This window comes from Papio anubis, chromosome 5 (genome assembly GCF_008728515.1).
Source record: "Papio anubis isolate 15944 chromosome 5, Panubis1.0, whole genome shotgun sequence".
NCBI lineage: Eukaryota > Metazoa > Chordata > Mammalia > Primates > Cercopithecidae > Papio > Papio anubis.
The window spans coordinates 64,455,572-64,483,552 of NC_044980.1; the positions used below are offsets into that span (position 1 = coordinate 64,455,572).

A 27,981-nucleotide genomic window follows, 5' to 3' on the forward strand; every position below is an offset into this window, starting at 1 on the left:
CACCTGCCACCAACCCCAGCTAATTTTTGTACTTTTAGTAGAGATGGGGTTTTACCATGCTGGTCAGGCTGGTCTCAAACTCCTGACCTCAGATGATCTGCCCGCCTTGGCCTCCCAAAGTGCTGGGATTACAGGCAGGAGCCACCGCACCTGACCTGTTTTTTGGATTTTTTGAAGAAATGAGGTCTCAATATGTTGCCCAGTCTGGCCTCCAATGCCTGGGCTCAAGCGATCCTCGTGCCTTTGCCTCCCAAAGTGTTGAGATTACAGATGTGAGCCATTGTGCCCTGCCCAGAATCTGTTCTTTCTTCTTTTTTTTTTGTTAAGTTTCTTTTAGTCACTGTTCTGCTTAGGGAAATATTTTTTAAGAGTTAACGTTATAGTCATTTTGGCTGTCATTAGTCTGTCAAATCTCTGTACAACAAATACCATTTAAGTCAAAATTAACAATACAATATTTCCTTTTTTTTGTTTTTTGAGATGGAGTTTTGCTTTTGTCACCCAGGCTGGAGTGCAGTGGCGCGATCTCGGCTCACTGCAACCTCTGCCTCCTGGGTTCAAGCGATTCTTCTGCCTCAGCCTCTTGAGCAGCTGGGATTACAGGTGCCTGCCACCATGCCCAGCTCATTTTTGTGTTTTTGGTAGAGATGGGGTTTCACCATGTTGGCCAGGCTGGTCTTGAACTCCTGACCTCAGGTAATCCGCCTGCCTCAGCCTCCCAAAGTGCTGGGATTACAGGCGTAAGCCACTGTGCCTGGCCAACAATACAATATTTCTAATGTGAATAATGTTCTACCTCAGATAATACTGTATAATGAAGTTTCTATAGATAAATATTATGCTGTTAAAAATCTGTTGCATGTTGGCACTTACTATTTTTATTTTAAAAACAGTAGTTTTGGGGAAAAATTCAAACAGCAGAATATAGAGTAAAAAGATTCTATACTTCCCATCTTTCACTTCCCTGTTCCTATTCTCCTGAGGTGTAACTTCTGTTAATGGTTTCTTTTTTTGAGACAGAGTCTCACTCTTGTCACCCAGGCTGGAGTGCAGTGCTGCGATCTTGGCTCACTGCACCCTCTACCTCCCAGGTTCAAGTGATTCTCCTTCCTCAGCCTCCCGAGTAGCTAGGATTACAGGCATATGTCACCATGCCCAGCTAATTTCTGTGTTTTTAGTAGAGACGGGATTTCACCATGTTGGCCAGGATGGTCTGGAACTCCTGACCTCAACTGATCTGCCCGCCTTGGCCTCCCAAAGTGCTGGTATTTACAAGCATGAGCCACCATGCCTGGCCTCTTTTGTATTTTTCTAGCTACTTTCTTTATATACTGCTTAGCACATCTTAGTTGCTTACGTAGTGTAACCCTATCCTGACTATGACTCATAGTTTTCTTCAGAGTACTTCGAATAAAATCAGCTAGGCAGAATGAATGTCTTAAAAAAAAAATCCAGCTGCTTTTGTATGATTTCTTTTTCTTTCTTTCTTTCTTTTTTTTTTTTGAGGTGGAGTCTTGCTCTTTTCGCCCAGGCTGGAGTGCAGTGGTGCCATCTCAGCTCACTGTAACCTCCACCTCCCAGGTTCAAGCTATTCTTCTGCCTCAGCCTCCCCAGTAGCTGGGATTACAGGTGCATGCCACCATGCCTGGCTCATTTTTTTTTAATTTTTGGCAGAGACGGGGTTTCACCATGTTGGCCTGGCTGGTCTTGAACTCTTTTTTTTTTTTTTTTTTTTTTGAGATGGAGTTTCACTTTCGTTGCCCAGGTTAGGGTGCAATGGCGCGATCTTGGCTCACCGCGATCTCCGCCTCCCGAGTTCAAGCGATTCTCCTGCCTCAGCCTCCCACGTAGCTGGGATTACAGTCATGTGCCACCATGCCTGGCTAATTTTGTATTTTTAGTAGAGATGGGGTTTCTCTATGTTGGTCAGGCTGGTCTCAAACTCCCGACCTCAGGTGACCCACCCGCCTCAGCCTCCCAAAGTGCTGCGATTACAGGCATGAGCCACTGCGACTGGCCCTGATCTCTAACTCTTGTCCTCAAATGATTTGCCCGCCTTGGCCTCCCAGAGTTCTGGGATTGCAGGCGTGAGCCACCATGCCCAGCCTATGATTTCTTATACTGAAAAGTTTTTATTTATAATAAGGTGTTTTTAGGTATTCCATGGGGATCTTTCTAGTAAAATTAAGTACTGTCAAATTTTGTAAGATTTCTTTTCTCTGAAATATTGATAGGATTAATTTTCAGTCATTCTAAATCTTTTATTTTCACAGAAACAGATATGTTTTTTTTAGCCATCAGCATGGTAGGAACTGACTTTTCTATGATCGGACAACTTTTTCCTCACAGAGCAAGGATAGAAATTAAGGTAAAGTAAACCCATCACATTTGTTGATTGGAAAGAGACCAAACATTACAAATGTTAGTAGTATTATTTGTTTACCTTTGGTTTAAATCTCAGTTCATCTTTTTTTTTTTTCCCATTGAGACAGAGTTTCACTTTGTTGCTCAGGAGTGCGATGGCACAATCTCAGCTCACTGCAACCTCTGCCTCCGGGTTCAAGCAATTCTCGTGCCTCAGCGTGTCACGTAGCTGGTATTACAGGCGCTTGCCACCATGCCTGGTTGATTTTTTTTGTGTTTTAGTAGAGACGGGGTTTCACCATGTTGCCCAGACTGCTCTTGAACTCCTGAGCTCAGGTAATCCCCCCATCTTGGCCTCCCAAAGTGCTAGGATTACAGGTGAGAACCTCTGCTCCCAGCCCATCTTTTTTTTTTTTTTTTTTTAAACTATTATGATGTTTTTATTACATTTATCCCTCTTTATTGATTGAAAAGTAATATTTATGAATTCTTATTTGGGTACAATCTTCTCTATGTTAGTTTCATATTTTCTTATTTATATCTAATTCATTTCTAAAATGAATTTGAGGCAGTACCAATAAAAACGCACTGCAACTAAGATATAGAAGAGTTACATAATGAAAAGAGAAGATAAATGTACCAGAGTACCTTGGTTAAGGGTAGCTTTTTTTTTTTTGAGATGGAGTCTTGCTCTGTTGCCCAGGCTGGAGTGCAGTGGTGTAATCTTGGCTCACTGCAACCTCTGCCTCCTAAATTCAAGTGATTCTCCTACCTCAGCCTCCCTAGTAGCTGGGATTACAGGCGCACACTGCCATGCCCAGCTAATTTTTGTATTTTTCGTAGAGGGAGTTTCACCATCTTGGTCAGCCTGGTTTCGAACTCTTGACCTCTGGTGATTCACCTGCCTCGGCCTCCCACCAAGTGCTGGAATTATAGGCGTGAGCCATTATGCCTGGCCAAGGGTAGCTTTTTGAACACAAAATGTATTTCAGAATTTCCTAGGAAAGCTTAAAGAGAAGAAATCTTGAGTTTACACAGTTCTCATTTTCTGATCCACTGCTTTCCTGGGCCCCCTTAACTCTGGGACAACCAGTGGCACTAATAACAATAGTGATGTCAGTTACAGCTATTATATGCCCCAGAGGATGAGCTGTCTCTGTTTTTTAGTTTTTTTGCTTGAGAAACTTATATAAGTTTTCTGGGTTTAAGCGCATTTGAGTGTCATCACACTATGTTGCCATAATGCATTCTCAATTGATAGTGAGATCTTTACCCAATCATGGGCTTTTTCCTTTGTTTCTCATCCATGTCATGTTCATTACATTAATAAAAGGAACCATTAGGATGGTATGTTTTTTCCTCTAGAACTAAATTAGGCATGGATTGTCTGGGGACATTACATAAGGGGCATTGTACAGTGTAATGAAATAGTCTTGTATTTCTGCAAGAGATGAGGAACTGTTTATATTCTTTACGTTCATTTTCTGATGTTGATCTTTGATAAAAGAACAAAATGTTAAAATTCTGTGAAGGCTAGAAATTGTCTACAATTGGAGCTCTCTGCTGATCTGAGTAATTAATTATAAATTTGTCACTGGGCTATTTGTCTCAAAAATCATGTAGATTCTTTTCCTGAAAGGTTACTACGGCTCTAGCAGGTCGTTGGGTAAAGTGTAGAAAAGTGAGAGTAGGCCAGACATGGTGGCTCACACCCGTAATCCAGCACTTTGGGAGGCCGAGGCAGGTGGATCACCTGAGGTCAGGAGTCCAAGACCAGCCAGGCCAACATGGTGAAATCCCATCTCTACTAAAAATACAAAAATTAGCCCGGCATGGTGGCGCATACCTGTGATCCCAGCTACTCAGGAGGCTGAGGAAGGAGAATTGCCTGAACCCTGGAGGTGGAGGTTGCCGTGAGCCGAGATTGCGCCACTGCACTCCAGTCTGCGCAATGGGAGTAAGACTCCATCTCAAAAATGAGACTAGACTGTATTTGAAGCTACTGAATTACATTACATTGATTTTCAAATATTGGACTAATGTTATATTCCTGTATAAGCTCCATTTGGTCGTAGTGTATTTTTCTGTGTTGCTCTATTTTGCTACATTTTCTTGAGAATATTTTTGCCACTTTGTTCATTAGGGATACTGATTTGTAATTTTCCTTTACAAAGTCTGTCCTATTTTGATATGAGGCTTATACTGGTCACAGAAATTGAGCTGGAAAGTGTTCCCTCTTCTATTTTCTGAAGTAATTTGTTGAAGATTAGTATTATTTTGTCTTTAACATTTGATAGAATTTACCTGTGAAACTATTTGATTCTGTAGTTTTCTTTGGAGGAAGGGTTTATTTTATAAATTTACTCTTTCATTGATAATTTGTATTTTTTCTCTCTCTGTTTTTTTTTTTTTTTTTTTTTTTTTTTTTGGAGACAGGGTCTCACTCTGTCACCCAGGCTGGAGTGCAGTGGCGCTATCGTGGCTCACTACAGCCTCAACCTCCTGGGCTTGAGTGATCCTCCCACCTCAGCCTCCTGAGTAGCTGGGACTACAGGCGTGTGCCACAATGCCCAGCTAATTTTTTGTATTTTTTGGAGAGACTCGGTTTTGCCATGTTGCTCAGGCTGGTTTGGAACTCCTGGGCTCAAGTGATCTGCCTGCTTTGGCCTCCCAAAGTTCTGGAATGACAGGTGTGAGCCACTTCTCCCAGCCTCCTTAACGAACCAACTTTTCTTTTTTTTTTTGAGACGGAGTCTCGCTCTGTCACCCGGGCTGGAGTGCAGTGGCCGGATCTCAGCTCACTGCAAGCTCCGCCTCCCGGGTTTATGCCATTCTCCTGCCTCAGCCTCCGAAGTAGCTGTGACTACAGGCGCCCGCCACCTTGCCCGGCTAGTTTTTTTGTATTTTTTAGTAGAGATGGGGTTTCACCGTGTTAACCAGGATGGTCTCGATCTCCTGACCTCGTGATCTGCCCGTCTCGGCCTCCCAAAGTGCTGGGATTACAGGCTTAAGCCACGGCGCCCGGCCTGAACCAACTTTTCTTAATGTCAGTTTTAAGTTTCCAGTTGTTTGTGTGTTGTTATTGATTTTTTTTTACTGTTTAGCACTTCCATTTACTTTTTGTAAATTTACTGTTCAGCACTTCCATTTACTTTGTTTTTCTAGCTTCTTAAGATGAACACTTAAAGCATTGATTTTAAAGCCTTCTTTTCTAAAGTAGACATTTACAGCTGTACATTTCCTTTTTTTTTTTTTTTTTTTTGAGATGGAGCCTCGCTCTGTCACCCAGGCTGGAGTGCAGTGGCGGATCTCAGCTCACTGCAAGCTCTGCCTCCTAGGTTCATGCCATTCTCCTGCCTCAGCCTCCCAAGTAGCTGGAACTACAGGCGCCCACCACCATGCCCGGCTAATTTTTTTGTACTTTTAGTAGAGATGGGGTTTCACCGTGTTAGCCAGGATGGTCTCCATCTCCTGACCTCATGATACGCCGACCTCGGCCTCCCAAAGTGCTGGGATTACAGTCATGAGCCACCGTGCCCAGCCTGTACATTTCCTTTTAAGCATCACTAGAGCTGTGTCCCACAAATTTTGATTTTTTTCTTTTTTTTTTTTGAGACAGTCTTGCTCTGTTGCCCAGGCTGGAGTGCAATGGCATGATCTTGGCTGACTGCAAACTCCACCTCCCAGGCTCAAGCAATCCTCCTGCCTTAGCCTCCCAAGAATTTGGGACTGTAGGTGTGCACCACTATGCTCAGCTAACTTTTGCATTTTTTTGTACAGATGAGTTTTCACCAGGTTGCTCAGGCAAGTCTCTGACTTCTGAGCTTGGCCAGGCATGGTGACTCATGCCTGTAATCCCAGCACTTTGGGAGGCTGTGGTGAGTGGGTCACTTGAGGTCAGGAGTCCAAGACCAGCCTGGCCAACATGATGAAACCCCGCTTCTACTAAAATATAAAAATTAGTCAGGTGTGGTGGCAAGCTCTTGTAGTCCTAGCTACTCGGGAGGCTGAGGCAAGAGAATTGCTTGAACCTGGGACGGAGAGAATGCAGTGAGCCGAAATTGCATTACTGCACTCCAGCATAGGTGACAGAACAAGACTCTGTCTCAAAAAAAAAAAACCAAAAAAAAAAAACTCCTGAGCTCAAGGCAGATCCTCCTGCCTCGGACTCCCGAAGTGCTGGTATTGTAGGCATGAGCCACTGTGCCTGGCCCGATGTTGTTACTATTCAGTTAAAAATATTTTCTAGTTTCCCCTTTGATTTCTTCCTTTACTTTTCAGTTATTTAAAAGTTGGTTGCTTAATTTCTAAGCATCTGGGACATACTTTTTTTTTTATTTTTTGAGACAGAGCCTGGCTCTGTTTCCCAGACTGGAGTGCCATGGTGCGACCTTGGCTCACTGCAACCTTTGCCTCCTTGCCACAAACCATCCTCCCACCTTATCCTCCTAAGTAGCTGGGACTATAGGTGTGTGCCACCAAGTCCAGCTAATTTTTTTTTTTTTTTTTTGTAGAGATGAGGTTTTGCTACGTTGCACAGGCTGGTCTTGACCTTCTGGGCTCAAGTGATCTGCCTGCCTTGGCTTCCCAGAGTGCTGAGATTACAGACATGAGCCACTGTGCTGGGCCTAAATATCTTTTTGTTTCCTAACCTAATTTTATTGTGTATGTTGATATAATTTGTAATTTAATATTTTTAAAATATATTGATTTATTTTAAAATTTAGCATGTTAAAAAATGAAATTTAGCATATTTCCATCTTGGTTTGTGTTTCTGGTGTACTTGAAGTTAATGTGTATTCTGCAGTTGTTGGGTGTGGTGGTATCTAGTTCTGTCAGTTACTAAGAGAGGAATTAAAATCTCCAGCCATGACTATGGATGTATTTCTGTTCAGATCTATCAGTTTTTACTTTGTGTATGTTAAAGTTGGTTTGTTGGATGTTGACATTTAGCATGCTGATGAATTTATTCTTTTACCATTAGGAAATGTTTATTTTTGTTTATTTAGAGACTGGGGTCTCACTATGTTGCCCAGACTGGAGTACAGTGGCTATTTATAGGGATGATTGCAGCCTCAATCTCTTGGGCTCAGAAGATCCTCCTGCTTCAGCCTCCTGAATAGCTGGCACTACAAATGTGTGTCACAGTGCCAGGCTCCTGCATGGTTGTATTTTTTTAAATTATTGTTACAGAGATGGAGTCTCACTTTGTTGCTCAGGTTGATCTCAAACTCTTGGGCTCAAGCAGTCCTCTCACCTCGGGTTCCCAAAGTGTTGGGATTACAGGTGGGAGCCATCCTGACTGGTCCATGATTTTTAAAAATTATTTCTTTAACCTGTGTCTTCACATTGTAAGTACACATTTTATAGACTACATAGTTGGGTCATGCAGGTTTTTTGTTTTGTTTTGTTTTGTTTATTTTTTTGTTTTAACCTTGTCAAGGGGCCAGGCTAATCTTGTCTGTATTGTTCCAATTTTAGTATATGTCCTACTGAATGGAGCATAGGTCATACTTTTTTATCTAGTCTGAAATCCTCTACCCTTTTTTTTTTCCCAGGAAGAACTATGTAAATTTTCTAGTAAACATTCTTAGAAAAGCATTACTTTACTGTATATCTCACTGATTTATAAGAAATAACATCAGCCTTAGAAAAACTAGGAAAAAAGATACAGATAATTAAACTTACATGAAAATGGAAAATTATAACAAAAGACTGAGCTTTATACATTTAGTTAAATTAATGAGATTATAATTTAAAAACTGCATCTGAAAACAAACTTCATTTAATCAACAGCAGTGTTTTATGACTCAAATATACTGAATTTTTTTTAAAAGAAGGAAACCCACTTTGAAACCATGTTTATTTTAAAAATAGACCTGAGTCAGATGCAGTGGCTCACGACTGTAATCCCAGCCCTTTGGGAGGGTGAGGTGGGTGGATCACTTGAGGTTGGAAGTTTGAGACCAGCCTGGCCAACATGATAAAACCCCGTCTCTACTAAAAATATGAAAATTAGCTGGGCGTGATGGCTTGTGCCTGTAATCCCAGCTTTTTGAGAGGCTGAGGCATGAGAATCACTTGAACATGGGAGGCAGAGATTGCAGTGAACTGAAATAGTGCCTGGGCAACAGAGCGACACCCTGTCTCCAAAAAAAAAAAAAAAAAAAAGGTTAGGCCTGTATTCAGCTTAGATTTTTCCTCCTAGGCTCTGATCATATTTATTTTATTTTGATTTGGGAAGAAAATACTGTTTCTGATGGTACAAAAGGCAAAATTTAAAAGTTTTGTGTGTGTGTTTTTTTTAATCCCAGTATGGAATTTTTTCCTTTTCTTTTTTCTCTTCTCTCTCCTCTTCTCTTCTCTTTCTTTCCTTTCTTTTTGGAAGTCTTGTTCTTTTTCTCAGCCTAGAGTGCAGTTGCGTGATCTTGTCTCACTGCAACCTCTGTCTCCTGGGTTCAAGTGATTCTCCTGCCTCAGCCTCCTGAGTAGCTGGGATTACAGGTGCCTGCCACCATGCCTGGCTAATTTTTGCATTTTTAGTAGAGACGAGGTTTCACCATGTTGGCCAGGATGGTCTAAAATTCTTGACCTCAAGTGACCCACCCGGCTTGGCCTCCCAAAGTGCTGGGATTACAGGCATGAGCCACCATGCCTGGCCCCCACTATAAAATTTTGAGAATTATTAATTATTACTGATTAAGGTTATTAAATGCATAACACTAATTACTTGCCAGCTGTTGGTAGTCTTTTTCTTCTCTAGTTCATCCAGGGAACTCTTAAATTACATCTTCAGCAGAATAATCCTTAAATGTACTTTAATGTTTTTTGAGACAGGGCCTCGCTCTGTTACACAGCGTGAAGTACATGGGCATGATTACGACTTACTGCAGCCTCTTATCTCCTGGGCTCAAATGATCTTCCCACCTCAGCTTCCTAGGTAGCTGGGACTACAGCACATGCCACTATGCTCAGCTAATTAAATTTTTTTTTTTTTGTAGAGACTAAGTCTCACTATATTGCCCAGGCTGGTTTTGATCTCCTTAACTCAAGTGATCCTCTTGCCTCGCCCTCCCAAAGTGTTGGGATTACAGGCATGAGCCACTGTGCCTGGCCCTTCAGTGTACTTCATAAGCAAAATGGGAGCTTTTGTTTGGATATTACTGTTCCTAATTTTATTCTGAAACTCAGTTTTACTCCAGGCCATAAATAACGTATTAACTTTGTAATGCACAGTTGTATCCAATTCAGCAAAACAGTAGTTCATCATCAGGCTGTATTCACCCAGAGGTTAGGAAAACCAGGATTGGTCACACCTTTTAAAACAAATCTGTCTCATATTATTTGCCAATGTATAGTTTCAGCCTAAATTCTGACAATGAAATTATATGGACTTGTATCTGTGAGATGAGATATCATCTTGATTTTCAAAAGCAGCCAAAGGGAGTTCCTCACAGCTTACCTTTGCCTGGCTGAAGCTGAAAACTTTGTAACTTCATATTGCCAGTGATTTTCCCTTTGCCTTGAAAGAAGGTGAACTGAGGATTCATTTTACCAGTTCAATCACTAAAGCAAGTAAGTCTTAGTCAGTATTTGTGATTGTGTGGTCAGCTTTCTCATCTGAGTTGGAAAGCACTGATCCTTTGCTGTTCTTTACATCCACCGCTAGGTGGCTTCTTTACCCCCTAGGCCATGCGTTCTTCACCTTCAAGGCAAAAATACCACCGATTTTCTTCACAATCTGTCTGCTTTCCTCTTCAGGCTTCCTCTAAATCTCTTTAAACACAAGATTTGCCTTAAATCCATTCCCTGTAAAGCTGGTTGGAGCAGCCTCAATTTAATGAGTTCTAAAAGAACTGGCAGCTTTGAGAAAGCACATCTTCAAAGTGTTAAAACCCCAGCTTCTCTAAGGCCTAAATTATGCTGCACAGCCACCTTTGCACCAGGAGCTTGCCTCTTTCCAGCTTCCTTTCTCAGCTGCTAGCAAAGTTCAGCACACTGAACCAGCTGTTTATTGGTTTATTATAAAGGATATTGTAAGGGATACAGATGAAGGATTCAGAGTAAGGTCTGGAAGGGTCTTGAATGCAGGCACTTCTGTCCTGGAGGAGTTGGGGTGCACTGACCTCCCAGCACCTGGTTGCATTCACCAACCATGAAGCTCCTGAAAATCTCAGCCTTTTATTTGCTTGTTTTTTCAGTAGCCCCAAAGAATATGGCCAGCTTTGCCTTTTTTTCCCCTTTTTTTTTTTTTTTTTTTTTAGACAGAGTCTCGCTCTGTCATCCAGACTGGAGTACAGTGATGTGATCTCAGTTCACTGCATCCTCTGCCTCCCAGGTTCAAGCCATTCTCCTGCTTCAGCCTCCTGAGTAGCTTGGAATTACAGGCGCGTGCCAGCACGCCCAGTTAATTTTTTTTTTTAAGTAGAGATGGAGTTTTGCTATGTTGGCCAGGCTCGTCTTGAACTTCCTTACTTCAAGTGGTCTGCCTACCTCAGCCTCCCAAAGTGCTGGGATTATAGGCGTGAGCCACTGCACCCAGTCTCTCTTCCCTTTCGTTTCCTTTTTTTTTTTTTTTTTTTTGAGACAGGGTCTTTGTTGCCCAGGCTGGAGTGCAGTGGTGTAACCATGGCTCACTGCAGCCATGGCCTCTTGGACTCAAGCAATCCTCCTGCCTCAGCCTCCTGGACCACAGGTGTGTGCTACCGTGCTTGACTAAATTTTTTATTTTTTGTAGATAAGAGATCTTACTATGTTGCCCAGGCTTGTCTCAAATTCCTGGGTTCAAGCAATCCTCCTGCTTCAGCCTCTCAAAGTGCTGGCATTACAGGCATGAGACACTGCACTTAGCCCTATATATCTTTAAATTCACCTTACAATGAACTTATAATAGTTTAATGAGGCAGCTGGTCCAAGTGCACTGGTGTTTACAACTAAATGATCACAACTGATTACAGATTTGTTTCTTTTTTAATATTAAATTTTTAAAAAAACCAACTGACCCATGTTCAGACAAACTTCTTCTTTTCGGGTTTTTTTTTTTTTTTTGATACAGGGTCTCACTCTCTGTTGGCCAGGCTGGAGTGCAGTGGCATGATTGTGGCTACCTGCAGCTTCAACCTCCTGAGCTTAAGTGATCCTTCCATCTCAGCATCCCAAGTGCCCAAGTACAGGCACGTGTCACTATGCCCACCCAATTTTTGTATTTTTTTTGTAGAGATGGGGTTTTGCTATGTTGCCCAGGCTGGTCTCAAACTCCTGGGCTCAAGCAGTCTGCTGCCTTGGCCTCCCAGAGTGCAGGGATTGCAGGCTGAGCCACCATACCTGGCCCAGATAAATTTCTTTTACCCTACTCTACTTCTACTGCTTTACTTGACTAGCCTTAAAAACAAAAACAGATAGCTGGGTGCGGTGGCTCATGCCTGTAATCCCAGCACTTTGGGAGGCTGAGGCAGGCAGATCACCTGAGGTTGGGAGTTCAAGACCAGGCTGACCAACGTGGAGAAACCCTGTCTCTACTGAAAATACAAAATTAGCCAGGCCTGGTGGCACATGCCTGTAATCCCAGCTACTCGGGAGGCTGAGGCAGGAGAATCGGTTGAACCTTGGAGGTGGAGGTTGCGATGGCTGAAATCATGCTATTGGACTCCAGCCTGGGTAACAAGAGAGAAACTCTGTCTCAAAAACAAAAACAAACTAACAAAAAAGCAGTTTTCCTTCTCTGTATATAGATATATATGAGTCTTTTGTCTTTTAAGGAAATTGAGTAGAAAAACTAGTTTTTTTTTTTTTTTTTTTTTTTTTTTGAGACGGAGTCTCGCGCTGTCGCCCAGGCTGGAGTGCAGTGGCGCGATCTCGGCTCACTGCAAGCTCCGCCTCCCGGGTTCACGCCATTCTCCTGCCTCAGCCTCCTGAGTAGCTGGGACTACAGGCGCCCACCACCACGCCCGGCTAATTTTTTGTATTTTTAGTAGAGACGGGGTTTCACTGTGGTCTCGATCTCCTGACCTTGTGATCCGCCCGCCTCGGCCTCCCAAAGTGCTGGGATTACAGGCGTGAGCCACCGCGCCCGGCCGAAAAACTAGTTTTTAACATTTAACTATATATTTACCATTTTTGATGTTTTCATTTCTTCCTGTAGGTCTGAATGACAGGTCTACTGTTGAAAAATTTTCTGAGCTTTCATTTGTCTGAATGTTTTTATTTCAACCTTATTTTTGAATGATATATTTTGCTGGTTTGACAGTTTTTTTTTTTTTTTTTTTTTGGTCTTTTCAAGATGTCATTCTGTTGTCTCCTGGCTTTCAGTGTTTCTGATGAAAAGTCGACAGTAATCATATCATTCTTGCCCCTGTATATGATTAATTGTATTTCTCTGGCTGTTTTCAGGATTTCTTTCTTTCTTTTTTTTTTTTTTTTTAGTATTCAGCTGTATGATGATGATATGCCTAGCTTTAGTTTTGAGTTTGCTGAGCTTCTTGCATCTTTCCCTGTATTTGGGAAATTTTAAATTACTTCTTTTAATAGTTTCTCTGTTTAATTCTCTCGTTCTGGAACTCCACTAACATAGTTTACTCCAGGTGACATTCTATAGGTTACCAAAGCTCTGACCACCTTTTCCCAATCTTTTTTCCTTCATTTCAGTGTTGATAGTTTCTATTGTCGTAGCATCAAGTTCACTGACCCTGTCTTTTATCTTCAGTCTGCTGTTAAGCCCATTTAGTGAATATTTTGTTTCTGATATTGTATTTCTTATTTCTGTAATTTCCACCTGGTTTTGTTTTGTTTTGTTTTATTTTATTTTTTGAGATGGAGTCTCGCTCTGTCTCCCAGGCTAGGGTACAGTGGCGTGATCTCAGCTCACTGCGAGCTCTGCCTCTTGGGTTTACACCATTCTCCTGCCTCAACCTCCTGAGTAGCTGGGACTACAGGTGCCCACCACCACGCCCGGCTAATTTTTTTTTTTTTTTTTTAATGGAGATGGGGTTTCACCGTGTTAGCCACGATGATCTTGATCTCCTGACCTTGTGATCCACCTGCCTCGGCCTCCCAAAGTGCTGAAATTACAGGTGTGAGCCACCACGCCTGGCCGCCTCCGGTTATTTTTTATAGTTTCTATTCCTCTGCTGAGATTTCCCCATCTCTTCACTGTACTTTCCTCTAAATCCTCAAACATCTGTATAATTAATGGATCCTTTAACTTTTTTGTCTGTTCATTCTAATATCTAGATCACATTGAGATCTGTTAATTTTTTTCTTTTTTTTTGTGAGTCTGCTTGCCAGGGAATGGGATCGTTCTCTTGTGACTTTTTCTTTTCTTTTCCTGACTATCACATTTTCCTATCTTTTCTCATGTCATGTGGGTTTTAACAAACAATTAATTTTTTGGTCTCTGTCATGAGTTTGTTTGTTTGTTTGTTTTTGTTTGAGACAGAGTCTCGCTGTGTCGCCCAGTCTGGAGTACGGTGGCACGATCATGGCTCACTGCAACCTCCGCCACCCAGGTTCAAGCGATTCTCCTGCCTGAGCCTCCTGAGTAGCTGGGACTACAGGTGTGCACCACTATGACTGGCTAATTTTTTATTTTTTTTTGAGACAGAGTCTCACTCTGTCGTCAGGCTGAAGTGCAGTGGCGCTATCTCAACTCACTGCAACCTGTCTCCTGGGTTCAGGTGATTCTCCTGCCTCAGCCTCCTGAGTAGCTGGGACTACAGGCATGTGCCACCATGCCCAGCTAATTTTTTTTTTTTTTTTTGTATTTTTAGTAGAGACGGGGTTTTACCATATTGGCCAGGATGGTCTCAATCTCTTGACCTTGTGACCCACCTGCCTTGGCCTCCCAAAGTGCTGGGATTACAGGTGTGAGCCACTGTGCCTACCTTAATTTTTGTATTTTTAGTAGAGATGGGGTTTCATCATGTTGGCCAGGCTGGTCTCGAACTCCTGACCTCAAGTGATCCACCTACCTTGGCCTCCTAAAGTGCTGGGATTATAGGCGTGAGCCATCGTACCCCACCATTTTTTTTTTTTTTTGAAATGGAATCTCCCTCTGTTGCCTAGGCTGGAGTTCAGTAGCACGATCTCAGCTCACTGTAACGTCTGCCTGCTGGGTTCAGGTGATTCTTCTGCCTCAGCCTCCCAAGTTGGGATTACAGGTGCACACCACCATGCCTGACTAATTTTTGTATTTTTAGCAGAGATATGGTTTCACCATGTTGGCTAGGCTGGTCTCGAACTTCTGACCTCAAGTGATCCTTGACCTCCTGACCTCAAGTGACCTCAGCCTCCCAAAGTGCCAGGATTATAAGGAGTGAACCACCATGCCCGGCCAGCCATGAGTTTTTTTTTTGAAATTGCATACTAGGCCGGGCACGGTTGCTCATGCCTGTAATGCCAGCACTTTGGGAGGCCAAGGCAGTCGGATCACGAGGTCGGCAGATTGAGACCATCCTGGCTAACACGGAAACCCCATCCCTACTAAAAATATAAGAAATTAGCTGGGTGTGGTGGCGTGCGCCTGTAGTCCCAGCTACTCGGGAGGCTGAGGCAGGAGAATGGCGTGAACCCGGGAGGTGGAGGTTGTAGTGAGCTGAGATCGCGCCACTGCACTCCGGCCTGGGAGACAGAGCAAGACTCTGTCTCAAAAAAAAAAAAAAAAGGAAATTACATACCAGACATTATGAACGATGTGTTGTATAGTGTCTGGATTATGTTTTTTCTTTTGTTTTAAAGAGCATTGGGGCCAGGTGTGGTGGTTCACACCTCTCATCCCAGTACTTTGGGAGGCTGAGACGAGAGGATTGCTTGAGCCCAGAAGTTCAAAACCAGACTGAGCAACATGGCAAGATTCTATCTCTACAAAAACAAAACAAAACAAAAAAACACGCCAGGCGTGGTGGCACACGCAATTCAGAAGGCTGAGGCAAGAGGATTGCTTGAGCTTGGGAGGTCAAGGCTGAAGTGAGCTGTGATCACACCACTGCGCTCCAGTCTGGAAGACAGCAAGACTGTTTCAATAAACAAAACAAAATAAAAAATAGTGTTGACTTTTGTTCTGGAAAGTCGTTAATTTACTGCTGACCTCTTTGTTCCTGTTAAGGCTTGGCTTAAAGCTTTGTTGAGGCAGATCTAGACTGGTCTTTAATCTAGGACATCCTTTCTCCAATGGGATTTCTCATCTGATTTATAGAAAATAATTTGAGTTACTGTTATATTATTTTCTTCTTTTTCCAGAACAGTCTCATGGTAGGCATGAGTTACTATTTTCCAAGTTCTCTAAGGATGGTTATACTAATACTATACTGTAAATAGATAAATGAGAGAAGGGAATGCATTGCATACAGTAGCTGCTTTAATGCATTAGTACTTAATTCTCATGCTACATCCCTGGTAGAGAAAGGCTACTCTAGGGTATCGTCTGTATCTCTAATGATGACCTTTCTGGTGTCTGAGGTGAATGTATTTGGGTGTTAGTGAAGTCTTTCCATTAGGATGCACCTGAACTCTATTGTTGTATGGTGTTTTGTGACTTTTAGCGTCTTCCTTCTGCCCTCATCCCTTTAGCAGCTGTTCTCTTTTAGGCCTTATATTCTGGACATATGCAACCCATACTTAGGCCAAGGTACCATGGAGTACTTCCACCCAGGCTTGTGAGGTGCCCCTCTACACAGTTCCTTTTTAGAACTATGCTCCTAAAGATTCCCTACTTCTGCAGCCTTAGTTGGATTGCTGTACCCTGTTTGGCCTTCACCTCCCTTTCCTTGGTTGGAAAATTGAGCTCAGGCAGAGAGCCAAGGTAAACATGGGCACATCTTGTCTGTTTTTCTTCTCTCCATGATTGTATTCTTGCTCTGACTATTGTCCTTTGCTTGAAAATAATTGATGTATATATTTTGTCAGTGTTAAAAGTCATTCGTGGTGGAGTTGGATATTATCCATAATGAGTTACTTTGTCAGGGCCGGTAGTGGAAATTATGCGATTTGTTTTGTGATCATGGAATTTGACCTGTTACTGGTTCTTACCTATGAAATCAATAACTAGTTTCAATACATTCTTCGAGAAAGTTTTAAATTGTTTTGAATTATATTACCAATTAAGTAAAATATGAGGTAGCACTGTTTTAGAATTAAATGCCTGAAACCTATTGATGTTTCTTTTAGGACATTTAATTTAATGTTTATAGCCAGTCACTTTTTGTGGAGGTAACATTTGTTAACTTTTGAGGAAATGTTTAAATAACAGTATGATCTTTTAAGGTAGAAATAAGATTATCTTTGAAAACTTCTGTATTGGTAATAAGTTTTGTGAAGAAAAATAAAGAAAAGAATGGGAAAGAAGGGCAACCTGTACAGTAAAAGATGTTAATGTCATATCAGGTTTTAAAAATGTGGGTAAGGCTAAACTATAGCATCTAAGAGTACACACTTGGGTCATAAGCAATAAGGAAATACAAGAAAGTGATTGCTTTACAGGTCATATTAGTGGTTAAGTTCTTTTGAAGGGAGGAAGGGGGCATGAAGTACTTCCTTTGTTTTATGTGGTATTCTCTCTCCTTTTTTTTTCAATAAAAAACTTTATTTTTTTGCTTTTAGTAAAAACTTGTAGATCATTGACGTATAGATGGGAAACATTGGCTAACTGTTTCCTCTCCTACGATGTGTGTATGATCAGACATCTTCAGACACAAACTTATGCCCTCAGTCTTCCTAATGACCTTAGGATGGATTGAGCCTTAAGCCTTAAACATCTCCCTCTTAATGGAAGTAATCTGGTAGTAAACTGAGGACAGGGATTTTTGGGGCTGAGAAAAACGTGATGAAATGTGCCTTAATATATAGAAGGTTGTCAAGATAAACTTGGCCTGCTTCAAAATTTCACTTGTTTCTCTATAGTCTTCTCTCCATGCCACTTGAAATATATTAGAACGATGATGTCAGAGGCTTAACCTGATACGAATACTTAATTTTTTAAAAGTTAATACCAGTTACTTTAATCATAGGTTTGATCTGCTTCTGTGTATGTTGACTTTATGTTTTTCTGTCCTTTGTAAATCCAGCTTTCATTGCTGATTCATGCTATTGGTAATGAGAATCAAGAAGCTCAGTAAAAATCTTTCATCCTTATTTTTAAAAAGCCAAAGGTTTAAGTAACTTGCCTATTGGCAAAGACATATTAAGTAGAGAACAGTATGTTATTCCTAAGAGTTTCATTTTAATGCTTACTGCATTTAAGAAAAAAAAGCTTGTTTTATGGGAGAAAATTACCATAGGGTTTTTTGTTGTTGTTAACAGAATAAATTTAAACGTGAAGAGAAAACAAACGGATGGAGAATAGACAAAGCATTCCGTAAGTATTAAGACCTCTTTTACAAAGTATTACTTGGAGAGCCTAAAAAATGACCAGTCTTTTGTCTTTGGCTCCAGTGTGTTTTAGATTTGTTTTCTTCCTGTATTGGCATAAGAGGAAGAAGTCTGAAATTTTTCTGTTTAGCAGTGTGAGTCTGGTACTTGCTACAAATATATAGGCAGGAGATTATCCAGAATATCTAGGTGCAGGTAAACAGTTCTAAGTCCAAGAAGTTATGGAGGGATTGATGCTACCACTTCTAAGTGTTATTTATTCTGAAGGAACTGTATTGGAGGAGATAATTGTTTCTGGAAGACAGTACTATTAGTTATATAGATGGTTCTTTCTAGTTCTGAATGACTAATCAGTCATTCAGTCTATAACACTGACCACCTACTATATGGTAGTCATTGTTCTAGGTATTGAGTATGTAATGGTGGAAGATATATGGCAGATGAGAATCCTGCATTTAGAGCCCTAAGTCTAATTGGATGGGGGAAGAAAGATAGTGGATAAGCATAATTTTAGGTAGTGATTCATTTCCAAAAAGAAGATGAAAGAGAGGGTGGCTGTTTAGATCTCTTTTTTCCTAATGATCATTGGATCATTAGGGAAGTTCTGTCTGAAGAGATATACTAGCATTTGAATTTAGATCTCGTCTGAAGGAATGATAGGTATCTTTCAATTTCTAACTAAAATCTTCATTAAAATTAACATTTTTCTTTAAGTCTAGAGAAAGACATCTAAGGATCTATAAACAAAAATAAATTTACTGTTTAAAATAGTTCTTGTAATTTTTTATTGGAAGATAGGTCTTTTTCTTTTTTACCACACCGGTGGACAAGAATATATTTTTTGTGGATTTATAATTATCAGTATTTTATTATTAATGAATATATTCAATGTCCATTTCGTCATAAGATTAGCCATAGTGCTAATTTTAGAAAAAAAAAATCCAAATGTAGAGAGTACTTACATTATGTAGCATGTACATTTATTTTATGAGTAGACAGTAAGGTAGGTGGGTAGATCCTACACCCAGTGTTTTATCGGGTCTTTAGGGAAACTGCTTTGCGGAATGGTTCTTAGAAAGATCTGGAATATTGTGTTCCTCGGCCCATTCTGTGTTAGAGAAGTGGTCCTGAAACTTTTCATTAAGTTTAACACATTATAGTCAGAAAATAATTCATAAATCTATAAACAGTCTGTTTAGAGTGTGAAGCCTTTTATAGACCATTATAATAGATATCGTTAAAATTTATTGATCTTAAACACGATACAGTGTTGTGTGCCTGTAGTCCCAGCTACTCTCAGGGGTCGCTGAGGCAGGAGGATCCTTTCAGCCCAAGAATTCGAGGCCAGCCTGGGCAACAGAGCAAGATCCTATCTCAAAACTAAAAACAACTCATTGATTTGGGGGCTTTCTGTTGGATTTTTTTTTTTTTTTTTTTTTTTTAGTTAAAACCTATATAGGTTTTTTAAGAGAACTTACATTTTGAATTTCTCTGAGAACCATGTGGAGATCCTTTATGATTCTTTGAGTCTATGTCTTTCAGAATCATTGTGGAGAGTCAGAACAAATTAAGTCTGGGTCAACAGTGAAATAGGGCCTTCAGGAATCCCAGATTTGGGTTTAGTTTCCTGAAATTCTTTTTATTTTAGTATATACCTTCTTTTCTGAGGCTATCTTGTAATCAAACCAGTCTTCGGCTTATGTGCATAGAGCACCATTTTCTCTACATTTACTGTAAGATTAGATGTAAAGTTCAAGCAAGGATTTGCCTCCTGGCCTGGATTCATTCTTGGAGTGTTCACTGATTACTTTCAGATATAATGCTGTTGATAGGTATTTAGTGGGCATGTTCCTGATTAAATTCATTTACTTCCCACTTTGCTGATTCTTATAAGAGTAAATGGTGAAATGGTTGTGATAAAGGTAGGGCATATGGTGGTGAATAGGCATTTCAAGGACTTCTCAGTCCATAAAAAAATTGATTTATATTTACACACAGTTCAAAGTATAGTTGGAGTTTTGACAAAGAATATGCCTGGGTAACCACTATCCCAAACAATAGAGGAAATGTTTTCATCACTTAACAAGGCCTATTATGTCCCTTTCTGGACAATCAAATGCTATCTTCCTGGCCCATGGCAACCACTATTTTCATTTTAATCACCATAGATAGCTTAGTGTGTTCTAGAATATCTTATACATAGTATCATACAGTATGTACCCTAGTATCTGTTTTCTTCCACTCAGTATGTTTTTGAGATTGCCTCAGATTATTGCATGTATCAGTAGTTCCTTTTGTTTTGTTTAAAACTAGTTTATTTGTAATAAACAAATTATTACAAATTTGTAGTAAACAAATTATTATTTGTAATAAACTAGTTTATTCCTTTTGTTGCTGAGTGGTGTTCTGATGTGAATTTACCTATTTCTCTGCTAAGACAAAGCTATTTTATTGCTGAGTGGTGTTCTGTTGTGTACTTGTTTATCTGTTCTCCTGCTGATGGACAAACCCATTTGCTTTTGATGTTATGATGCTAGAAGTAGTTTTGAAAAATAAAAACTTGAAAGTTCTTTTCCTTTTTTTTAAACAGAGGAAAAGCGCCCTTTTGACTTCGATTTTTTTGCTCATTTGCTTCAGAAAGTTCTTGCTGAAGAAGAGAAAAGAAAACAAAAATCTGTTAAAAATCACAGTTTAAAGGAGAAGAAATCCACGAAACCACGGAAAAATGTAAAAGGTATTGATTTTAAAGGAAAGTGTGCTAGTTTACTTAGTAGTAATAAACTCGTAATGTTGTCCCTCAGGCCTTTGAGAGTTCATGTGTAGCTCAGGTAGTTAAGATCATCAAAGCATCCAGTTGGAGGGAGTATATCTTTTTTCAATCAATTAGTTATCTGGTCCAAAACAATAGCTTTCTTTTAAAATTTTTAACTGGCATGATTGGGTTATTTGATATCTTTCTAGCATAGAGGATAGTTGTAGCCAGTCAAAGAGCATCAGAATTTGGAGTGTCGTATTTCATGTTTGGTTATTTATTATCATTTTCCTCTGTAAAACCAATCTGGTATAAAATTCTAGTATTAAAAAAATGGAACTCGAATCTTTTGGGGTTATGACTAGACTGTATTGGTTGAGCATAACATTTCTGAAGGCTAATGTTGACTTGTAAAAGGTAGAAAGACGTTGTATATATGTAGGTATTTTTATTTTTAGGCTTATGTTTTCTTAACTATTTGAACTCTGATCTATGAGGACAATGTTTAGCTGTAATCACATAAAGAAGATGCTTGAAACTATAGGGAACCTTATATGTTAGCTAGTTTACGTTTTAGCCCCTTTTGTATTGGTTTTAATCACCAAGAAACAGCCCCAGCGATCGTAAGACACTTTTTCCTAAGGACTCACAGTGTGAGTAGTGGCAGAGGCAGAACTGAAACCTAGGATTGTGAGAGCCTGTGTTGGGAGTCCCCACGACCACCGCCGGGGTTTGAGTATTCACCAAGAAGACTAAGGATTCAGCATTCTTTGCCTGGAACATACCAAAATTTCAGACATTCAAAAGGAAAGCAGTTCAGCATAAACCACATTATATGGCTAAGGCACAGTGAACCACTCTTATCAGTTAGGGTGGTAGGAACTGTTCCCAGAACCAAATTCTGAGACATGACCTGAGGGCCGACCTTGTAAGGAGGATTTTCAAAGGATAGCAGTCAAGCCTGCTAAATTAACTCTTTTCTGTTCAAAGCTGGGCTAGAATTTCTTCTTCTGGAGCATATCTTTTTTTTTTTTTTTTTTTTGAGACGGAGTCTCGCGCTGTGTCACCCAGGCTGGAGTACAGTGGCGCGATCTCGGCTCACTGCAAGCTCCGCCTCCCAGGTTCAGGCCATTCTCCTGCCTCAGCCTCCGAGTAGCTGGGACTACAGGCGCCCGCCACCACGCCCGGCTAGTTTTTTGTATTTTTAGTAGAGACGGGGTTTCACCATGTTAGCCAGGATGGTCTCGATCTCCTGACCTCGTGATCCGCCCGCCTCGGCCTCCCAAAGTGCTGGGATTACAGGCTTGAGCCACCGCGCCCGGCCTTGGAGCATATCTTTTAAAAAGTAGTATTGATAACTGCAAAATACCTTTATTCTCAGTAATCTTTTTTTTTTTTTTTTACTTGTACATAATCCTAGAAGATTAAAATATATATCTTCTTGTGATTATCGTGTTACAGGTGATAACATGAGTAACTCACTGTATCTTATTTAATGTAAGAACTTTTTTTTTTGAGACAGGGTCTCACTTTGTTGCCCAGGCTGGAGTGCAGTGGCCCGATCTTGGCTCACTGAATTCTTCACTGCTCGAGTTCAAATAGTTCTTTCACCTCAGCCTCCTGAATTGCTGGGATTACAGGCACGTGCCACCATGCCTGGCTAATTTTTGTAATTTTTCGTAGAGATGGGGTTTTACCATATTGGCCAGACTGGTCTTAAACTCCTGACCTCAAATGATCTGCCCACCTTGGCCTCCCAAAGTACTGGGATTACAGGTGTGAGCCACCACTCCCAACCAGAACTTTTTTTTTGAGATGGAGTTTTGCTCTTGTTGCCCAGGCTGGAGTGCCTTGGCGCCATTTCAGCTCACTGCAGCCTCCACCTCTCCAATTCAAGCGATTCTCCTGCCTCAGCCTCCCAAGTAGCTGGGATTACAGGCATGTGCCACCATACCCAGCTAATTTTTGTATTTTTAGTAGAGATGGAGTTTCACCATGTTGGCCAGGCTGGTCTTGAACTCCTGACCTCAAGTGATCCACCTGCGTCAGCCTCCCAAAGTGTTGGGATTACAGGCATGAGCCACCATGCCCAGCCCAGAGTTTTGCTGTTATCGCCCAGGCTGGAGTGCAATGATGCGATCTTGGCTCACTGCAACTTCTGCCTCCCATGTTCAAGTGATTCTCCTGCCTCAGCCTCCTGAGCAGCTGGGATTACAGGTGCCTGCCACCACGTCCAGCTAATTTCTGTATTTTTAGTAGAGATGGGGTTTCACCATGTTGGCCAGGTTGGTCTCGAACTTCTGACCTCAGATGATCTGCTCGCCTCAGCCTCCCAAAGTACTGGGATTACAGGTGTGAGCCATCGCACCCGGCCTGTATTAAATGCATTTTCAATTTACAGTATACTCAACTTATGATGGGTTTATTGGGATGAAACCCAGTATAAGTCAAGGAGCATCTCTATATGTAATTGTTTTTGTTTAATAAAAATGAGATTAAAAAAAAAAGATTTTATGTGTATCTTGTTCTGCTTGATTTTTTAATGCAACAGTATCCTTTGAAATTTTCACGTGACTGCATATAAACTTACCTCATTACTATTATTGGCTCCATGGATTTTTATGTATTATTTAGTCATTTCCCATTGGACATTTTAGGTTGTCTTTAGGTTTTTTGTTCTTGCAAATAAATACTACAGAGGACATCTTTGAGTCTCTTTTCCACCTTCACAAATTTTTCTTTAGGTTGTTTGCATGTTTATAGTTGTTTCTCTTGTTTTCAGTCAAAAAAATTGCCTGTGAAAGAGTGAATGATGATCCAGATGAGTCTACGAGTTCTAGAATTTCAGACACAGAAAGATCTCAGAAGGATGCTCAGACAGTTGACGAAGAGTCTCTGACCTTATCAGGGAAGGATGCAGAACAGGTTGCATTAGAAGTAGACCTAAATCAAAAGAAAAGAAGAAGGAAGAAGCAAGATGGAGCTAATGAACTGGAAGTAAACAATCTTTTAGAAAATGCCACTGTTCAGGCGGGTCCTTCTAAAGGAGAAAAACACAAGAGTAAGTTTCTTACATATTTAAAAAGCCTCTATATTACTTGAGAAGACATGTACAGCAATATGGTATGTAACTTAATTTTCTGTCTAGATAGCAATTAATGGTGCTTATTAATTGGTTCTGTACTTATGGTACTGTGCTAACTCTGTTTATTTTTAATTAAAGAAAAAAGTTTATTGTAAAAAGAAAATGAAACAAATTAAAGTGGGGAGATTGTTCTCTAAAGTTTGTTTCTAAGTTGTGTCACCTCCTGTGCATTCCCATTAACTATGATTAGAAATCACATGTATATATAGTTTGAAGTGTATTGCTTATGTCTGTTAATAAAGCACAGGTTTTTGTGTTGTACCTCTACAGAGCACCTCTGTGAACCCACAAGGGGTTAATTCCTATAAAAGAACTAGAGGAATATGTGTTCCTTCCATTTTTCTTTTTTACTTTTTGAATGCAAACATATTGCCACTTAAGAGTTGCTTGGGATGAGGGCTAAGAATTTGAGGGGGAGTCTTGGTCCCTTTCCTTAAGAATTCATATGTACATTATTTAAAGCCGATAACCAAGGAAAAGGTAGGAGCAGATGAGAACAACCTTTCTATAAAATTTATGTTTTCTGTAGTTCAGATTTACCAATCTGATTTTAATATAAGAGTCCTGGTAGCTAACATAGCATGCTTTGTAGGCATCACAATATTATGCTCTTTTTTGGCTTATCATTAGAGTCATTACGTATAATGCAGAACAGCTTAATGATTCACAACCAGATATTAGAAATCAAACAGACCTTGCTTTAAATTCCAGCTTTTTTACTTGCTTAAGTATTGCATTGGGCAAGTTACTTAAGATCTCTGAACTCAGGGGGTTCTCTATGAGGTTAATATTAATATCTTTTAACAGGTTTGTTTCAAGTATTAAATGAGATAATGCATTTGATGGACTTAAGGGTTCCAGCCACTTAATAAGTACTTAATAAATGATAGCTATTACTTTGTTACTAATTGGTATACTTCTGAAGGAGCAAAAGAATAGTTAAGTCAACTTTTAGTTTCCTTACTTGACATATAAAATAAGCCACTTTAAATACTTAGAATTTAAGATAAAAGAAAGATGCTATAAACTGTCCAAGAAGCTTGGGCTGATCCTCATCTATGTTAAGTTTTTATTGTGGTCTAAAAATAAGATGTGTGCCTTGCAAATAGGAATTTGGATGTTGAATGGATTAAGGTTTTGTAGGAAAAGACAGTGTTATAGGTAAATTCCTTTGTGCTTTAAAAAATATGTTTTTGCTGTCATTTTTTAGAATAACATGCATTTTGTATTTGTAGATAAATGTCAGGCTATAAGGCCCGAGGTAAAGGAAGGTGAATGCAGTAAGGAGCAGATGCTTTCCTGCACACAAAACGTAGATGGCATTGTGGGTTTTGCCTCCAGTGAAAAAGTTGAGAAAAGAACTGACCCCATCCTTTCATTAAGGTATTTTCTGTGTGTTTTCTGGTTTTACCCACATCTGTTGATTACTGAGAAAGGAGTGTTGAAGTCTCCATCTGTAATTGTGGATTTGCCTGTTTCTTTTTTTCAGTTCTATTTGTTTTTGCTCCATATATTTTGAAGCTCTGTTGTTAGGTGTGTACATGTCTAGGATTGTTTTGTCTTTTTGGTGAAATTCCCTTTATCATTGTGTACTATCCTTCTGGTATTGCTCTTTTTTTCTGATGTTTACTTTGCCATTGTAGCTTTCTTTTGGTTGGTGTTTACATGGGTTTATCATTTTCTATAATGATTTTCTTTGTCTTTGGTTTTCATCAGTTTGAATATGATGTGTCCTGCTCTGTGTGTGTGTGTGTGTTTTAAAATCTTAATTTGTAATATAAAAACATGAGATTTACCCTCTTAACAGATTTTTTATGTGTACTATACAGTATTGTTAACTATAAGCACAGTGTTGTATTGCCGATCTCTGGAATTTTTTTTTACCTTGCATAACTGTACCTCTGTACCTATTGAACAGCAACTCCCATTTCCTCCGCCTCCCAGCCCTTGGCAATCATGATTCTTTCTTTTTCTTTTTTGTTTTGTTTGTTTTGTTTTGTTTTTGAGATGGGGTCGGTTTCTGTCACCCAGGCTGGAGTGCAGTGGCACGATCTCAGCTCCCTGCAACTTCCACCTCCCAGGCTCAAGCAATCCTCCCTTCTCAGCCTCCCAAGAAGCTGGGACCACAGGCATGTACCACTACACCTGGCTAATTTCTTGTATTTTTGTTAGAGATGGAGTTTCACCATTTTGCTCAGGCTGGTCTTGAACTGAGCTCAGGTGATCCACCTGCCCTGGCCTCCCAAAGTACTGGGATTACAGGTGTGAGTCACAGCGCCCAGCCTCATGCAGTAGTTTTCCTTCTGTGACTGGCTTATTTCACTTAATGTAATGTCCTCAACTTTCATCCATATTGTAGCATATGAGAAGATTGCCTTTTTTATGACCAAATAATATTACAGTACATGTATAGGCCACATTTTCTTCATCCATTCATTGGTTGATGGACATTTAGGTTGTTTTTGTCTGTTGTCGTCACTGAACATGGGAGTGCAAATATCTCTTTGAGGTCCTGATTTCACTTCTTGTGGATGAATACCTGGAAGTAGGGTTGCTAGATCATGTGGTAGTTCTACTTTTAATTTTTTGAGGACCCTTCATACTGTTTCCAATAGCGGGTGCACCATTTTACATAAGCACCAACAATGTACAAGGGTTCCAGTTTTTTTCACATCTTCTTCGATACTTGTTATCTTTCATTTTATTAATAATGTCCTTCTGAACAGGTAGAAGGTGGTTTCTTATGGTTGTTTTGATTTGCATTTCCCGGATAATTATTGAGTTGAGCATCTTTCATAGCTGTTAGCCATTTGTGTATCTTCTTTGGAGACATGTCTATTCAGGTCCTGTGCCCGAGTTTTTAATTAGGTTATTTTCTTTTTTGCTGTTGAGTTTTGAGAATTATTTATGTAGTTGGGATTTTAGCCCCTTATCAGAAATATGATTTACACATATTCTCCCATTCCATAGATTGCCTTTTCACTCTGCTGTTTCCTTTGGTGTACAGAAGCTTTTTAGTTCAATGTAGTCCCATTTGTCTAATTTTGCTTTTGTTGCCTGTACTTTTGGTGTCATATCTAAGAAACTATTGCCAAAAACAAACTTAAAGCTGTTTACTGTTTTTAAGCATACAATTTAGTAGCATTAATTACATTTACATTGTTGTGCAGCCATCAGCACTATTTCTAAAGCTGTTTTATCACTGCAAACAGAAAACCTGCACCCATTATGCAGTAATTCCTCATTCTCCCCTCGCTGCAACCACTGATAATCTCTAATCTGCTTTCTGTTTCCCATCCATGTACTAATCAGGACCCAGACTTGCTTAGTTTGAGATCAAATTAGGCCCATTAAGAGTGGTAAGGTTGTAGACAACTTTCTGTTTCTATGTCTAATCTAGATATTTCACATAAGTGGAATCATGCTATTTCTCATAGTTGTTTGTTCCTAGGTGACAGATATCTAAAGTGTGACTTCAGAGATACACCTAGTTTCGTAAACTACACAAAACTACTCATGACTTTTTCTAATTTTTAAAATAATTTTAAAAAATTGTGACAGGGTCTTACTCTGTTGCTCCAGCTAGAGTGTAGTAGCATGATCATAGCTCACCACAACCTTGAACTCTTGGGTTCAAATGATTCTATCACCTCAGCCTCTCGAGTAGCTGAGACTACAGTCATGGGACACCATGCCTGGCTAATTTTAAAAACATTTTTTAGTGGAGATGTTTTCCAGGCTGGTCTCAAACTCCTGGGCTCAAGCAATCCTCGCACCTCAGCATGAGCCGCTGTGGCCCTAACTTTTCTACTTTAGGGGAAAACAACCTTGTAATGATCGTTAAAGTCCCAGTTGGTTTTGGAAAACAAAGAGTTGATTGTAAAATTGTCGTGTACACAAGAGTAAAGGCTCAAGAATGGTAAAGACAGGTTTAAAAAATGCCAGCTTTGGAGAGGGACTGTCCTAGACTAATTTTCAAGCTACAGTAACTAAAGCAGCATGGTATTGGTACAGGGTTAGATGAATTGACTCAGCGGAACTGAATATAGAGTTTAGGAAGAGACATTTAGGAATCTGTCATATGGCAGAGGTAGCTTTAGAAATTAGCGGGCAAAGATTGAACTAACTATTCATCAGATTGAGCTCAGATTTGAAAACCATAATATTTAATCCTCGTGTTACCATATCCGCTAACTTCCTGTTGGATTGAAGACTACATGTATAAAACAAATCTTTACAACTTTTAGAAGAAATGTAGAAAAATATCTTTGTAATGTCAAGGCCTGAGGTAAGACATTTCTATTAAAACATAGAAAACACAGACTTTAAAAGATAAGATTGGTAAGTTTGATGGTAGTAA

General features: G+C 40.1%; 1 protein-coding gene and 2 pseudogenes across 9 annotated transcripts in view; 1 reads left to right on the forward strand and 2 right to left on the reverse strand.

Moving 5' to 3' along the window:
- The window catches only part of BDP1 (B double prime 1, subunit of RNA polymerase III transcription initiation factor IIIB), a 114,484-nt gene that overhangs the window by 11,119 nt on the left and 75,384 nt on the right, over positions 1–27,981 (forward strand). For 8 of the 9 annotated variants that reach the window (XR_002522584.2, XR_002522585.2, XM_021939436.2 and 5 more), the window contains exons 7-11: positions 2,274–2,368; positions 17,656–17,710; positions 20,315–20,458; positions 23,259–23,537; positions 24,857–25,004. Coding sequence is in view for 7 of the 9 variants with exons in the window: in XM_021939436.2 (XP_021795128.2) it covers positions 2,274–2,368; positions 17,656–17,710; positions 20,315–20,458; positions 23,259–23,537; positions 24,857–25,004 (721 nt within the window). In the remaining 2 variants the exon portion in view is untranslated. The remainder of the gene's footprint in view (positions 1–2,273; positions 2,369–17,655; positions 17,711–20,314; positions 20,459–23,258; positions 23,538–24,856; positions 25,005–27,981) is intronic. The other variant, XM_021939441.2, reaches the window with a different exon arrangement.
- LOC116275109 lies at positions 7,781–7,866 on the reverse strand (annotated as a pseudogene).
- LOC103885160 lies at positions 9,816–17,039 on the reverse strand (annotated as a pseudogene).